A 17,141-nucleotide genomic window follows, 5' to 3' on the forward strand; every position below is an offset into this window, starting at 1 on the left:
GTTGTGTATGGGGTTAGAAAATGATTCAGTTTCATTCTCTTACATGTAGTTGTCCAGTTTTGCCAACACCAATTGTTGAAGAGGCTGTAATTTCCCCGTTTTATGTCCGTGGCTCCTTTATCATATATTAATTGACCATATATGTTTGGGTTAATGTCTGGAGACTCTATTCTGTTCCACTGGTCTGTGACTATTCTTGAGCCAGTACCAAATTGTCTTTATTGCTGTAGCTTTGTAGTAGAGCTTGAAGTTGGGTAGCAAGAGCCCTCCCACTTTATTCTTCCTTCTCAGGATTGCTTTGGCTATTCGGGGTCTTTTGTGGTTCCATATGAGTTTTAGAACTATTTGTTCCAGTTCGTTGAAGAATGCTGTTGGTAATTTGATAGGGGTCGCATTAAATCTGTAGATTGCTTTGGGCAGGATGGCCATTTTGACAATATTAATTCTTCCTAGCCATGTAGAGAGATTTTAATAAAGTAAAAAGAAAGAAAATAGAGGGCTGTCCTAAAGAAAAGAAAAAACATAAAAGGGGAGAAATTTGTGTTTACTAAGTAAAAGGGCCATAAATCATTAATGCTTTTAGTATCATTTATCTTATCCATTCTGATATAAAAAGCTGAGGCAGGTTTTTATTTTTAATTACAGTTTTCTGCAACAGGAAAAGCTAATTAGAGCTTTTGAACAGCTAATAAATTATTGAAATATTCGATTTTGAGAATTTATATTCAAATCAGAGAACATTTATTGGGAACCTGCTATAGATAAAGTACAGACCATTCCTGCCTTACATGGTTCAACCTAGTATTTTTCAACTAAATGACGAGAAAGCTATCTGCAATCAGTAGAAACCATACTTGGAATTTTGAATTTTGGTATTTTCCCAGGCTAATGATATGCGGTAAGATGCTCTCTGGTGATGCTGGGCAGCAGCTGCAGTGAGCCACAGCTTGCAGCCAGCCAGGCATTCACGAGGGTAAACAACAAATACACTTACTGTCCTCCTGTACCTACACTGACATCCTGTTTTTCACTTTCAATACAGTATTCAATAAATTACATGCTATATCCAACACTTCATTATAAAATAGGCATGTTCGATGATTTTTCCCAACGTAGGCTAATATAAGTGTTCTGAGTATATTTAAGGCAGGCTAGGCTAAGCTGCTAAGTGCGGTAGGTTAGGTGTACTAAATGCATTTTCAACTTAATGATGGATTGATCAGGCTGTATCCCTATCACAAGTCCAGGAAAATCTGTTTATTCCTAATCTTGAAAAGCTCCCACTTTGTGGTTACCTTTTGTTTGTTTGTTTTTTAATATTCACAAAGTTTTTGTTTTGTTCCCATTATATTACATTTAAAATTAAATATTTCTTTCATATTTGGGTAATTTTGTGGATCAGGCAATGACTTGATTACCAAATACAACATGTTGTTGATTTTGTTCTTTCTTAGCCTCTTGTTGCCGTACCACATAGAATTCACTCAACCAGTAGAAATGTAAGAGAGGAAAAAACACGCTCTGAGATAAACTGTAAGTATATACTATACACAGTTGGTAAATTGACAGTGAAAAATGAGATTTCAAGTTGTAATTTAGTTACACTTATTTTGCTTTATTTTCTTCTAGTTTTTCTTACTAACCCCTCTTAAAGATAGATTTAATTAAGGCTGTAAGAATTTCATTTTATTTCTGAGGAGTGTGTTTATGTTGTTATTATTTGGGAGGAGGAATAAATTCCTAGAATAGGGAGGATAGAAATAAGGCCATGCTTCTTAAGCTTATGTGTGTGCACAATTCACCCAGGGAGCTTGTTAAAATGTAGTGTTTGATTCAGTAGATCTGGGGTGGGACCTGAGGATCTTAACTTCTAACAAGCTCTCAGGTTATGGAAATGCTGATGGTTCAAGGGCTACACTTTGAGTAGCAAGGAGAGGTAGAGGTCTTGCACACTGGCTTAACATCTGAGTAACCTGAGATCCTTTAAGAGGTTTTAAGGCCCCACTTTTCCACAGGGCCTGATTCAGTAGGTCATGCGTCAACCCATGATTCTAAGTCTACCTTTTGAAGTAGCTCTCCAGGTGATTCTTACAGACAACCAAGTTATTGGCCCACTGAGACAGACCATTCATTCACATGGAATCCAGAACTGTCAACTCTTCAGTGATAAACTCTGCCAACAGGAATCTCTGGAAAAATAGTGCCCTAATGAGTTAAAGATTAATCCTGAGGAACCTGAAATCCAAAATGACTTTAGTGAAATTAGGCAATATGACTACTATAAAGAAACTTTTCCTAATTTTTGGCTAGATAATCATAATACATTTAATACTTTAAGATGAATCTACCTCTTCATCTCAAGAGCTAACACGTAATGTAAGTAGAGGTAGGCACTGTCACCATTTAATAAAAAACAAAAAAGAAATGCTGGGGTGAAAAGATTTACCTGTGCAGTGAGTCATACACTGAGTTAACAAGCCCTAGATCTCTCAGCTTCCAGCCCAGTGTGGTCTTTCACACACACTGTTCCATTTCAGAAGCCACCTCAGCACACTTGTGTGGCCTTCACACTGAAGTCCTTTGTGAACTTTCCTTGGAAGTTTTGGCTGGACCATACACTGTATATTAAGTTATTGGGCAAAGTTTTGTGTTGGTGCTACCTGGAAATGCTTTTAAAAGGAGGAAACTCTTCAAAGAAAGCACAATGCATTATATAAAAATCCCAAGACTGGGATTTAGTACTTTGTTTGCCAACAGTTAGTTGTGTGACCATATAAAATTACTTTAATGCTTAGTCTGAAATGATTATTTAAATTTGCAATTTTCCCCCGAAAGTATTTTTCTGAAAATGACAATCTTAGTAAGTGAGCATTTCCCGTTATTTCTTTAGATAATACAAAAGGTGTTTTGTCATTTCTTTAATAATACAAAAGCTATTAGAGATGTCTTTGTGATTTAGAAAACTTTATGTGTTCAGTATATTGAAAATTAATTTTAAAAACTTTCTGTCTTGTTACCCAGTTCTATTAAAAAGTTATATTGGCAGGTCCTTCACTGCAAAGTGCAGTCATTTCTGGATCATTCTTTACTAGTTTATATCAGTGATACTCAACTCCTAACTCATTTGCATATATTTGCTACTTGAAACTAGATGCCTATACCCCAGTTGTTCTGAGATTGTTATGCCCTCCTTTTTTTGAGAGCAGGTGATGCATGATGGACATCCTCTCTCCTCCCCCATTTGCTGGTAGAAAGAGCGCATATCCCTCTAGTAATGTTGATGTAGCAGCAGGATTAAAGCCACCACTTTTAATAACTTGTCGGTTTGATATTTGAGGTTTTTTAATCTAATGCAGAATTCTAATATCTGTTTTCTCAGGATGTTTTATGATTTTATGTGAGATGTGATAGAATAAACAGTAATGTTATTGGCTGTAAAGTGACATGCTTTGGAAAAATAATGTACCTTAATGATTGTATATATTTGTTCTTCTCAGTAATGTTGTATGTTTACAGTTACGTGGCATCTCTCATGTAACTAAGGTTTTTTTCTCTTTATTAAACTAAATGGCAATTACACGACATATCTATAAACTGACTCATTTGCAGAAAGAGTGTTCTTTCTTTTTTTAGAAAGGCCATAGTAGGATCAGTTCTGACTCATAATGGCTAATGAAAGATCAGCAGGTGGTAATGTTGAATCTGTCCCAAAGAAGCTAAAAAGGATTTTTCATCTGCATATTAAAATGTAAATTTATGGTGTGGCTTTGACATTAAAATATAAATTTAAGATGTGGTCTGTGTCAAGACCACACCATAAGGAGATGTTAGAGGAAATAGATCAAGACCAATAGATAATTACATATAAGCAGTTTTGACATTATTAAGAACATCGTAAATAGCACTAAAGCCTGGGATGGTTGACCAAGAATTATTTAAAAGTAGCTGAAAGATCCTGAGGCAGAAGCTTGTCATTAGCTTAGGGAATTTGGAGAGAACAAAAGAATAATACCAGTATAAGATGTGACAAATGATTACCCATAGGGACTTTGTTATATGGCCTCTCCTTTCAGGGAATGCATTCCCACAGAATACGGAGTGTACAGAGTAGTACTCCAGTTGTTGAATTCCTACTACGGTTAAGGTTCTGTTCTTGTTATAAAAGTTAGTCTAAGACAACATCCTGCCCCCACTGCACACAGTGATTATACATTCAGGTCGGAGAAACAGTCATGTTCACATGTGATGATTACACAACATAGATACATAAAACTGTTCTCATGTAACTTTACAGATTTCATTTTGCTATTTGGATCAGTGTAGATGAGAACCACTCAGTAGACTTCTGTCAAGGTCATGTATATATTAGTTTCATTACCTTACTAAAAGTTATTTTGTGATCTTTGATTTTTGATCATATATGAATAGGTATGAGTAACCCACTATTGAGCATCTACTTATCTTTAAAAGCTAAAATTTGATATCTAGTCCATAACAGCTATTAAGCATATACACACTCCCAATTAGAAATCTTATAGGACTGTGGTTCTCAGATTTTTTTTACTTGTGCCTCCTATTGCTAAATATTCAGATCTCATAGTCTACTTTAATTGGTATTAACATTCACAATAAATCATATATACCAAGCTGAAATCAAAATAATTATAATAGTGATTATAGTTTGAAATCTGTCATTTCCCTGCCTTGATTAAGAATTGCTGTTTTGAGCTCACATCAAGCTGAAAGCTTTTCCTCTACAGTCAGGAATAAGACAAGGATGTCCACTCTCACTACTTTTATTCAACATAGTACCAGAGGTCTTAGCCATGGCAGTCAGACAAGACAAAGAGATAAAAGGCATCCGAATTGGTAAAGAAGAAGTTAAACTGTCACTCTTTGCTGAAGACATGATTTTGTACATAGAAAACTCTGAAGACTCCACCAAAAAAACCATTAGAACTAATAACTGGATCCAGCAAAGTTGCAGGATATAAAATTAATACACAGAAATCTGTCACATTCCTACATCCTAACTACAAACTAGCAGAAACAGAAATCAGGAAAACAGTTCCCATTTACAGTTACATCAAAAACAATAAAATACCTAAAAATAAACCTGACCAAGGAGGTGAAGATCTGTACTCTGAAAACTACAAGACACTTATGAGAGAAATTAAAGATACAAATAAGTGGAAATCTATCCCTTGCTCATGGATAGGAAGAATTAATATTGTCAAAATGGCCATCCTACCCCAAAATTGCAGATTCAGTGCAATCTCTGTCAAAATACCAACAGAATTTTTCAATGAACGAGAACAAATAGTTCTAAAATTCATATGGAACCACAAAAGATCCCGAATAGCCAAGGCAATCCTAAGAAAGAACAACAAAGCTGGTGGTATTATGCTCCCTGATTTCAAGCTATACTACAAAGCTACAGTAATCAAAACAATATGGTCCTGGCACAAGAACAGACCCATAGATCAATGGAACACAATAGAGAGCCCAGATATAAACCTACTCGTATATGGTCAGTTAATATATATGATAAAGGAGCCATGAATTCACAGTGGGGAAATGACAGTCTCTTCAACAACTGGTGTTAGGAAAACTGGACAGCTACATGCAAGAGAATGAAACTGTATTACTGCCTAACTCCATACACAAAAGTAAACTCAAAATGAATCAAAGACTTGAATGTAAGATATGAAACCATAAAACTCTTAGAAGAAAACACAGGCAAAAATCTCTTAAATTTAAGCATGAGCAATTTTTTCCTGGACTCATCTCCTTGGACAAGGGAAAAGAATAAAAAATGAATAAGTGGGACTACATTAAACTAAAAAAGCTTTTGTACAAGAAAGGACACCATCAGCAGAACAAAAAGCAGCCTATGGTATAGAAAAATATATTTGTACACAATTTATCTGATAGGGGATTAAAATCCAAAATATATAAAGAACTCATATGCCTCAACACCAAAAAACAAACTGATTGAAAAATGGGCAAATTAAAACCACAACACCTACATTATTGGTGTGAATGTAAATTGGTACAACTGCTGTGGAAAGCAGTATGGAGGTTCCTCACAAAACTAAAAATAGAAATACCATTCAACCCAGCAACTACTCTCCTAGGAATTTACCTGAAGGAAACAAAATCCCTGATTCAAGAAGATATATGCATGCCTGTATTTATTGCCATATAATTTACAGTAGCCAGAATACAGTAGCAATGTAAGTGTCCATCAGTAGATGAATGGATAAAGAAGAGATGGTACATATACCAATTGAATATTATTCAGCCAGTAAAAAAAAAGAAATCCTGCCTTTTGCAACAACATGAATGGACCACAGGGTATTATGCTCAGTGAAATAAGCCAGCCAAAGACAAATATCATATGATTTCACTTATTTGTGGAACATAAAACCAAAACATCAGTAGACTTAAAAACACTGAGAAGTAATTAGTGGTTACCATGGCAGACGGGTTGGGAAGGAAGGGTGGGGGAATTAGGGGCACAAAAATTATCAATCATAATATAAGTTGCTCAGGGGGTAGTAATACAGCCTGGAGAATATAATTCAGTGAGTCTGTAACATCTTTCTATGTTGACAGACAGTAACTGCACTAGTCGGGGTGAGGATTTAATAATATGGGTAACACTGTGTTATATATTCGAAACCAATATAAGATTGTATATCAACGATACTTAAATAAAAAATTAAAGAAAAAGAATTGCTGTTTTGGCTGAAGCTTTTACTAGTTGAACTATAATACATTTGTGACTCCCTATCTTCTTCTTTTTAATGTTTTATATTTGTGCCTCTGCTTTTCTCTAGTGGTCTTGAATGCTGTACCCACATCATAAAAGCAAATGATGAGATATAAAAATTAAAGGAAAAGGTAGTGAAACATTCAGTATATTAGGAATAGCAAGGGAAAAGGTGAATGTAGTGCAGGTAGTGCAGTTAATTTATTCCTGCTCTAGCTAATTTATACTTTAGCCACAGTAGTGTATTTATTGTTGTAAAACATGTCACCCCAAAATTTAGCGGCTTAAAACAAACATTTATTATCTCACATATATTCTGAGGGTCAGAAATTCAGGACAGCCAAGATAAATGGTTCTGGCTGAGGGTCTGTCATGAAGTTACAATCGGGATATCATCTGGGGTTGAAGCCATCTGAAGGCTTGACTAAGCTAAAGGGTACTCACATTTAGCCTGAGGCTTTCAATTCTTTGTCATATAGTTTCTCCTTCTGGCTGCTCACAAGATGACTTCCTCCAGAGCAAGTGGTCCAATAGCGAGCCCAAGACAGAAGCCTTATCTCAGAAGCAGTGTGCCATCACTGTGCCATGCCATATTTGGTCACATAGACCAACTCTGGTGATGTGGGAAGGGTCTGTAAATATTTATGAACACCAAGACAAAGGAATCGTTAGAGACCATCTTGCAGGGTGGCTTCCAAAATACTGCCTCAGTTATTGTCTGCCCACCTGAGTCCTGAGTTAAGGTTGCCTCTAGTTTATGCTAGGTCACAGTAAAGTAGCAAGTTAGATCCTGACTGTAATATACACATAATTTTGCTGATCGTCTTCTTTTCTACTATGGAAAAGGCCTAGGATTAACAGATTACGCTTTAACAATTTAGATTTTCTTGGGCTTTTTTAGGCTAACAGAGTATTTAAATCTTTGAATTGTGGTCATTGTATGCTAGATGGTAAAATTAAATGTGTTTTGCATTGGCTTTACTTCTTTTTTTAAGTTGGCCAAGTGAAATTTGATCCACCTTTAAGGAAGGAGACAGAACCACATCATGAGCTTGTAAGTAGTGTAGTCTTGAAATGTTAACATTGAAAATGAACGTTTTAGTTAGTCTTTTTTATATACTGGTACTAAAAACGCTAGTTATTAATATTTTCAAAAGCATTTGGGGAAATAAAAAGGTAAGTCTAAAATTTAGAATAAATAAATCTGTGTTGCTGAGATTGAATATTTCAAAATTATTTTAAAAGAAACTAGTTTTACCATTTTCTGGTTAAATGTTTTTCATTCTGACCCTTTATTTTTTTTCATTTCTGTTTTTCAGTTTTTAAAGGGCTTTTTGTGTATGTCTATATTAAGATAGATGCCATGGTTTTAAATTAGAATGTTGGACCAGTAAAGGCATATTTTCTCACTAAATTTATGGGCAGTCCTTTAAGAGAGTAAACCAGTTTTCTAAACATCAAATCCGAGTCAAAATCTGTTTGGAGTACTAAAACTCAGGAGAGAGTAGGGATGCATGGTAAGTCAGTTTGTCATTCATATAAGGGCTGCTGACTCTTTTCATGAATCTTCTTTGTTAATATTTTACATACTCCTCTCTAGATACATATTAGATGAGGTCTTAGATACAAAGTGCTTTGCAAATATTTGAGATGTTAATGATACTATGGAGAAGTATAAAAAAATGAGATTTAAAAAACAATCAATCCTAATGAAATTACTTTACCAGAGCTTCAGGTTATGTTTCTTTTTTTTTCTTTTCTGTTTAATAATGAGAAGAAGGTAACTGTTAATAAATACTAAGGATTAAAGTGGCAACTTTCTTCTTAAATTTAATGCTTACTTTAACCCACTTGACTAAAGACACACAAAGGGAGTCATTAGCCTTTAACTTACGGAGTTATTCTAATTCAGTATACCAGCAGAAAGGAAAGGAGTGTTAAAGAAAAATTCTTAAAATGATTATAACACTTAATCCTGACACTTATGTAGAAGATGGAGATTGAGAAGGAAAAGTAGCTGAGATGTTTATAAATGCTAATTGTATTTTGTTAAGGCAGTTTCTATTTGTTTTCTGTTTTCCTTTTTAAGTTGGCATTGCATGCATTTGAATTCTATACTAATGTAGTAACTGCATTATAGAGCAGAATTGTTCCAATATTGCTTTTTTGAAGTTCCTTAATATGATTTGACTTTGCATTTGCCTTAATAAAATTATGTTAGCAGGACTTAACTTCACTTGTGAACGTTTCCCTTTGTGAATTTGTGGCTTTTAGTATAAGTGTAAATAACTTGGGTTTCTTGGTCTCTGCTAAACAGCCCGACAGTGATGGTTTTTTGGACAGTTCAGAAGAAATATACTACACAGCAAGATCTAATCTGGTACTTCTCATCTTCTGATTTCTTTGTCAGCATTGTTTTAGTCTTAACTGTTTTTTTAAAATCAAACATTTTATCCCATTTTAATAAACCAATTTAAGCATTGTTTTATAAGTTCCTGCCATTTAGCCAGCTTCCATGTATTAAGGATTATAGCATTTTTTTCCATAACAATTTATATGTATCTGATCAAATACAGTATTGTAATAAAAATATTTTTTTCCTATTTTTTTGAAAAACATTTCATTTTCTCAGATTTTTGGAAATTATGTTGCCCTATAAAAATGTCTGGTTTTAATAATGTGACTTACTTTAGTGAACTAAAAATCACCCATACATATACATATATCCATTCATATATATTACCTATATAATATATATAAATTTAAAAAACTTAATAACAGTAAAATCAGTCTCAGATAAAATTTTAAGTTTGTAGCAGTAGGTAGTACCCAGTTTTCTCAAGCCAAAATTTGGATGATAAAGCCTCCCTGGAGTTATAAATATTAAGTTGTCTTACCATTAAATAAGAAGAGGGAAATTAGCCATGACAAATATTAGATAGTACTTTTAATAGTTGCTATGAAATAAATAGTTCTCTTTTTTTTTTTTGGTAGCTGGTTAAGGCTCCAATTGCCTCCATATTTACACCTAGATTTCACTTTTCTGCCTTTTCATTGGAATTTTTCTTCTCTTTTCTTCCTTTCTGCCTTAATAACATACCTCTTTCAGTTCTGGTTGGTTTATTATGTAAATTTGTAAATCTATGCTCTATAACATTTGTAAAACATAGAGATTTTAGACATAATTTCTCTTTTAGAGAAGTTGGTGTCTTGCTGGGCAGAAAATACTTGCACATAGAAACTCTTAGCCATGCTACAAAATACATAGTAGAGTGCCAGAATTTTGCCAGGTGGTTACTCTTATGAGGAGAGGCTAACATATAATAGGTACTATGGAAATCAGAGGAGAAAAGAGCTTTTGGGTTAAATGTGGTTTATCTGTCTCCTTGAAAGGGATAAAACTGATTTCAGTATTGTGTAAGAACCATTATAGATCCTTCAGGAAGAGAACAGACAGATTCCTCCTGTGTTTCATGGGAATTAACGTGAGAACAGTCATTGGCACAGATCACAATACTGAGAGATGGCAAATAAAGAGCTGAAATTATAAACTGATTTTTGTTGAAATTAGGAGATTATCTCAGAAGAGAAAGATTGAAGTCATCAAAGAGGAAATGGTAGATGAAATCATGAGATTGCATGTGTTCCCCAGTTAGGTCTGAAGAAAGAGTGCAGAAAACCACAGTGGATGATGCCTGTGTTTGCAGTCAAAAGGTAGAGCCAATGTTAGAGGTAAAGCAGCAGCCATTGAAAAGCAGTTGTGACAGTAGATGCACTGTCACAAGAGGGATGTGGCAAGTGTCCCAGAGAGGCCAGAAAGTGGACGACTGAGAATTAACCATCCAAGGGAGCAAGAGAGATGGAATGACTGCAGATATTATCAGTGATTCCTGGATTGAAAGATCCTTCAGACTTAAATAAATGTAGGCTAGAATGACGGACAATTAGTGAAATTTGTTGTGAAAGTAAAGACTACAAGTCCAAAGTTTAAATTGACTTTTATTTGTTAATATTCTCCAGAAAAAACAACAAAAGGAGAAACATAATAACACTTGAGAGTCACACAGACTCCTTTCTGTGCCCTGTGGGACTAGCCTCATTATCTGGACAAGGTCAGAAGCCCTGTCCCTGGGAACTACCTGCCCCACCCCAACCCAACACCAAAGTCAGGAGTTCAGTGACAGGGAGCCGCTGACGGGGTCCTCTGACAGAGGAGGCCTTAGGGACAATTAACTTGTGGATAATTCTGGCAGACAGGGGATGAGTAAATATTTGTCTAATTCTGCCATTTATAAAATCAACCTTAAAAAATCACTGCTAATGATAATAAAAGCTAACCTTTACCTTGAAGTTTACATTAGGCATTATTCTAAACACTTTAAATATTTAACTTATGATTCTTGTTTTACAAATGGAGGGTACTTAGGATGCAAAGAAGCTGAAATTGGTCTTACTACCCAACTAAATAATAACAGAGCTGGAATTTGATCTAAGCAGCCTGGCTAGTTCAAACCTAAGTAAGCTATGATGCTATACTGCTTCTATCCAACATTGTCAGTATATTTTTCCCCACTAATACTAGGTTCATACTCATTCTGTCTCTCTTTATATATATATTCCATCACTTTTTTATTGTGGTAAGTTATACATAACATAAAACTTAAACATTGTAACCATTTTTAAGTGTACATTCCAGTGGCATTAAGTACATTCATACTGTTATACAACCATCACCATTATCCATTTCCAGAATATTTTCATCTTCCCAAACTGCGACTCCTTACCTATAAAAGGAACTCCTATTCCCCTTCCTGCCATCCCTGACAATAACCATTCTATTTTCTGAATCTAAATTTTTCTCTAGGTACCTTATGTAAGTGGAATCGCACAGTATTTGCCCTTTTGTAATGGGCTCACTTCACTCAGCATAAATGTCTTCAAGATTCACACATTTAACAGGTGTCAGAATTTCCTTTTTAAGGCTGAATAGTATTCCACTGAAAATACCACTTTTTGTTTATCCATTCATCTATCAGTAGACACTTACGTTGCTTCTACCTTTTGAGTGTTGTGAACAAATGCTGCTGTGAACATAGATGTACAAAATATCTGTTGAGTTTCTGTTTTCCGTTCTTTTGGGTATATAACTAGAAAGGGGATTAACATACTATACCTGAAAAAGTAAGAATAAAATATTTAAATTATAATTAAAAGCATATCAGAACTTTAAGATTATGTCTGATATAGGTCAAATTTGAATAAAGTCTATAAACTTAACTTTATTCTGGAAAAGAAATAGTAAATGCCAACTTTGTTTACTTGGAATGTTAAAATATTACTTACTAAAAATATATGTTGTGTGGTCACATTTTACCCAGTGTATTATGAAGACAATTTCTAGGGAGGACCCATTTCCTACTTACGCAGTTGTTGACTTCCAGGCTTGCTGTACAAAAATCATGTTGCTCATTTTGAGTCCCCATAAATCTCCTTTTATTAGTCAAACACCACTTGATCAGTTTGTATTCTGACCCTACTTGCTTTTCTAACTTTTCAAGAAGTAAAAAATCTTTCTTGATTTATCTAGGATTCAATCCCTTTTTACTTCTGTAAATTATCTACCACATTAAAAGGTATATTCTAATGACCTTATTCATGCCATAATTTTCTCATTCTTTGATGAGAAAAAGAATTCTCTTCTGCTATTCTTTTCTTCCAGTTAAAAAATATTGTTAAAGTACATATTCTTTTGTGTTTTCATAGCCAACTGTATCAATTCTATTGACTTCTTGCTGTTTTCTAATTAGAGATAGACTTTGTAGTCTCCCAAGAAGTTTTTTTAAAACTCAGTGTTTCTTGATCAGATATTTTCCTTCTCCAGTCTTCTGTGTTAAGTCCTTTGTTGTTTTTCAGTTCTTTCTGGCACCATGTTTTCTTAGAGCCTGTACTGTAGGTTTAGAAGTATTCCCCCATTCATAAAACAAATCACTGAAGTTAGGACTTTCTGAACCAAAATATTCTTTAATTGAGTCAGGGTGACCACCTTAAATTTTTGTTGGAGTGTTCAGGTTGAATCTTCTAGGTTATTGCATGTTTTCGGTCCATGTTGTTACTTGGTTTTATAGTTAAATGCCATTCATTAATAAATTGTTACTTAATTTATTTTACTAATTTTTTTATGTCTATCCTAGCATGTTCAAATATATTCTTATTTAACTTATAAAGAATGGCCATGTTTTACCATCATCCAGGGTTATTTTGAGTACTTTTCCTACATAATTTTAGTAGTACTTTCCTATGACAGATTATCATCCAAGTCCTTTTTGAAAAGCATTTTAGATCAGTCTTTCCTAGATTGTTCTAAAGACATGTAAATAACTACTTCCTTACCTTTTTATTTTGGCCCATTTTCTTCTCTTATATAATGTCTGAATTCTTGCCTTATAATAGGTGCTTCATAAATAATAGTTGAATTAAATGAGATTAGATACTTATTAGAAGTACTTACTGTAATTCTTTTACTTGATGACATGCCTATAACGTTGTTTGTTCCATGGCTGCTAAAATACAACTTGATTTATGGAGAAGAAATTAATCAAAATGAGCCCCTTTCAATTTTAGCTTTCCTGGTAGAGCTTGGCACATGGCATATTTAATCATCAGACTTGGGTCTATTTACAACTTCTCCCCAGCTTGAATGTTGTTCTGCATATGAACCTATGTTCAGCTTTCTATTAAAGTATATTTGTTACTTTAAGCTCTTTTCTTACCTTCCAATGTACACTGCTGATCTCAACTGATTTTTTTTTTTTTAATCATTACCGTCAACTTGGTGGTTGTCAGATACCAGATTACCAGATGAGCTGGCTATTCATACAATACATCTGTGTTTATGTAACAGAAGCCATGGCCACTGCATGTATGCCTTTGGAAGCTGCAACTTGACTTAAAGGCTTAAAAAATTATACTAGCTAAAGAGGTTGCTGGTGGTAGAGGGCCCAGTTATCTTTAGCTGAAGAAAACAAATTTAGAAGTGATATTTCTCTTTATTGAATACCAAAGCTTAAAAGTTTCTATATAAAGTCATGACCACTTAAATTGTGCAGCATAATAATTGTCTGGCAGTGTTATGATAACAGTGATTTCATCTTTTAAGATATATCATTATAAATGAAAGAGAACAGGTGTCCCTTTTCATTAGAATTTCATGTGATACCAAGGTGACAGTTGACTAATCTTTTCTGTTTATGATGTATTATCTGTCACTGGTAAGAGCATTAATTATTATGCACGGAAGGACACCGATATTGAAGAAGACAAAATTTGAGCCTTATCTAAACCAGGATCTTTATTTTTTTCATCAGATTTTTTTTGATGGGTCTTGGAGTACTTAAATGTTAAAGTGCCTGTCACTTTAATGTATTGCTTAGAATTCCCATATTCCCAGGTTTACTATTGTTATCATCTAGAATTATCTTCGTCTATCTCAACCAGGCTGAAATGTTAGTTATCTGTTACAAGAAAAGAAACAAATGGCACTTGAATAAGCTTCTATTTAGTGCCTAGTTAGTGTGTGCCAGGTACTCTGCTAGACCTTGGGCTGTTGACAAAGATGGATTTAACAATTTCCTTTTGTTTGAGGAGCTTAAAGCCTGGCCACCATTTTTCATAAACTTGTAAATAAATTAATTAAAATGAAGTGTAAGTTCTAAAGGAGAGCTATGTGTTAAGTGCTATGGAGACATGGAATAGGTTACAGCTATGTTCCTGGACAGTTTTGGAAGGCTACTCTAAGGAGGTAACTTTTTTTTAAGTCCTGATTGTGCATCTGGTATTCTCTTGTAGTTAGAAAGCACTTTAAGTACATTGTAGTCTAAGGAAAATAAAATTTACTTAAAATGTTAAATATTTCCCCCTTTATTATTAAAATAATACTTTAAATACAGTAGCTTAAAAAAGCAGAGAAAAGGAAATTTTACTTTGTACTTCCCATGGTTGTTGGAAAGCATATATTTATTTGCAAGGAGACATTTGAGTTGAACACATATATTGTTAGTCCCTTTAAATTTCAATTCTTAACTTTGTACAACCTGCAGCATTCAGTGGAAATGTTTAAATCATTGAGGAACTGCCTTGATAATGTTCATTTGAAGTTTTGCTATTGGACTACTTACAACATTATTGAAAATCGTAAAATGCAACTTCTAATTTTGTGCATGTTCATCTACAAAATTTACCTTAAAAGAGCACTCTATTTTATTATCTCTAAAAAAATTAATTTCCTGAATGAAGCAGTGTGTGTGTGTGTGTGTGTGTGTATACATCATTGTAGCAGTTTTATATACAAACTCAAAAGATTTTTGTTGCTCATTCTCTTCTGTAATCATTTTTTTGCTTCCTTATAGCTTGGAAATAAATACCTTGAGCATTTTTATTTCTAAAAAACTGATTTTTACAAATTTTAATTATAAGATCAATAGCCATACATGAACTTGCATATATTATTCAGACATGTTCCCAGAAAAGTACTGAACTTAAGTAATAGGGAAATCAGGACTAGAAACTTCTGAAATCTTTTATTGTTGAAAGTCCTATCATGCATCCTTTTTAAGAACATATAGCAATACAGATTTATTTGCAATTTGGGGTTTCTCTTTTTAAAATAACATAAATTAGTGTTTATGCTATGTGGCATAATACTACTTTGCTAAATATTTTATTTGTACAATTAGGATCTACAACTAGAATATGGACAAGGACACCAAGGTAGTTACTTTTTAGGAGCAAACAAGTAAGTAAATTTCTTTTAAAATTAAATTTAAATTCAAGAATAATTAAATTCTCTTAAAATAGTATATTTTAATATTTACAGTAGTGAATTATATTAGTCTGGTAGATAAACCTTTTAATATGCTTTTTACTTTTTTCATTGCTATGTGCTAATCATTTAGTCATTAATTATCACAATGGGGACAATCACCTTAAATTTTTATAACATGCTACTTTGTAGACCTTCTTGCTAGAGAAAACAAAGTACATTCCAACTGAAGATAAGTATGTTTCAGCTATTTATTTATTTTGTTTGTAAAGTTGAGGTATTTATTTATTCCTTATAAAACTTGACTCGGTACCTCTCCCAGGTGTGTTGGCATCCGAAAAGAGTTCGGAATGTTCACACTGTTTAGAAATCTTTAACTTTTTAGATATTAAAAGACTTTTTGTTTAAGTGGATAATACTTAAAATATATCTGAAGTCTTAAAAGTTATCAGTTAATACAAGAAATAAATCCAACAATTATTCAGGGCCTACCAACACTAGGCATTATCTAGGTGGTACAGCATGGTAATGAAAAGGCACTTTACAGTTAACAATTTAAGTTGTTCATAGTCCTGAGTTAGCAAGATATGAGGCCAGGACTCTGGCTTTTCATTTTTTGAGTTCATGGATGATATAATTATCATAACAGCTAATATATAAGAAAATACTATTTAAATTGCCAAAATCTCTCAGCAATGTAGATATTATCCTAATCATTAGGACAACTTATTCAAAATATAATTTCATTTACGTTAGAGAGTTGAGACATATACACACATACATCCATATTTTAAGTTAAAATGGTTGAGAAATGATGGCCAAAGACAAGTAGCTCAGATTTCAAGAAAATACCAAATTGTCTTCTCCTTATTTATAAACTTAATGTTTAGTTTAAATATACCATCTTTTTCTCAACACAGAGAAAAGGCTTTACATTACAGTCTAGAGAAATATGTTATTTTTTACTTAAGCTGAACTTCAGTTAAATACTATGAAGTTTTGGGGTTTTCTTTACCTTATTTATGTTTCCTAAAATGGAAAAAAAACTGTAAAATTTCCCTGGTAGAAAAATAAAATTTTATCTAAATAGTAACTGTTTGCTGTTTATAATTTGTCCTAATTTATTGATGGACAAGACAGGAAAATTTGTCTCATAATGGGTTAGCAAATCAAAACTGAAGTTTATTTTATTGTTTGGTTTAAATTTAAGGTCACTAGTTTTAAGGACCTTGTTAGCAAATTTCGGTGTATTTTGAGAGACTGAATAATTTGGAAAAATATTTCATCTACCTCTTTTTGGTTAATTTTAAATATATTTTTAAATTGTGTACTTGCAGAAATACAAAGAAATACGACCAATCATACTAAATGCTTTCTGGTTTCCTTAGTTCCCATTGTCTGGTTTCTGGTTGTTAGACATTTTCATAGTATGTAGTTACTTTGGCCAGGTAAAATGTTAATAATTTGCCCAACCTTCATTTTTTGATTAATTGAATCCCTGCTTAAGGAACTGTATTCTATATAACGAATCACTGGCAAGGTAGGTTG

At 33.5% G+C, this 17,141-nt stretch overlaps 1 protein-coding gene across 7 annotated transcripts in view; it reads left to right on the plus strand.

The window, feature by feature from the left end:
- Positions 1 to 17,141, plus strand: part of MAP4K3 (mitogen-activated protein kinase kinase kinase kinase 3) — a 244,209-nt gene that overhangs the window by 182,428 nt on the left and 44,640 nt on the right. For 4 of the 7 annotated variants that reach the window (XM_036925551.2, XM_036925555.2, XM_057497268.1 and 1 more), the window contains 5 exons: positions 1,455 to 1,533; positions 7,771 to 7,829; positions 9,093 to 9,155; positions 15,508 to 15,566; positions 17,101 to 17,133. In XM_036925551.2, coding sequence (XP_036781446.2) covers positions 1,455 to 1,533; positions 7,771 to 7,829; positions 9,093 to 9,155; positions 15,508 to 15,566; positions 17,101 to 17,133 — 293 coding nt within the window. The remainder of the gene's footprint in view (positions 1 to 1,454; positions 1,534 to 7,770; positions 7,830 to 9,092; positions 9,156 to 15,507; positions 15,567 to 17,100; positions 17,134 to 17,141) is intronic. The other 3 variants (XM_036925553.2, XM_036925552.2, XM_036925554.2) reach the window with 3 other exon arrangements.

This window comes from Manis pentadactyla, chromosome 2 (assembly GCF_030020395.1).
Source record: "Manis pentadactyla isolate mManPen7 chromosome 2, mManPen7.hap1, whole genome shotgun sequence".
Taxonomy (NCBI): Eukaryota; Metazoa; Chordata; class Mammalia; order Pholidota; family Manidae; genus Manis; species Manis pentadactyla.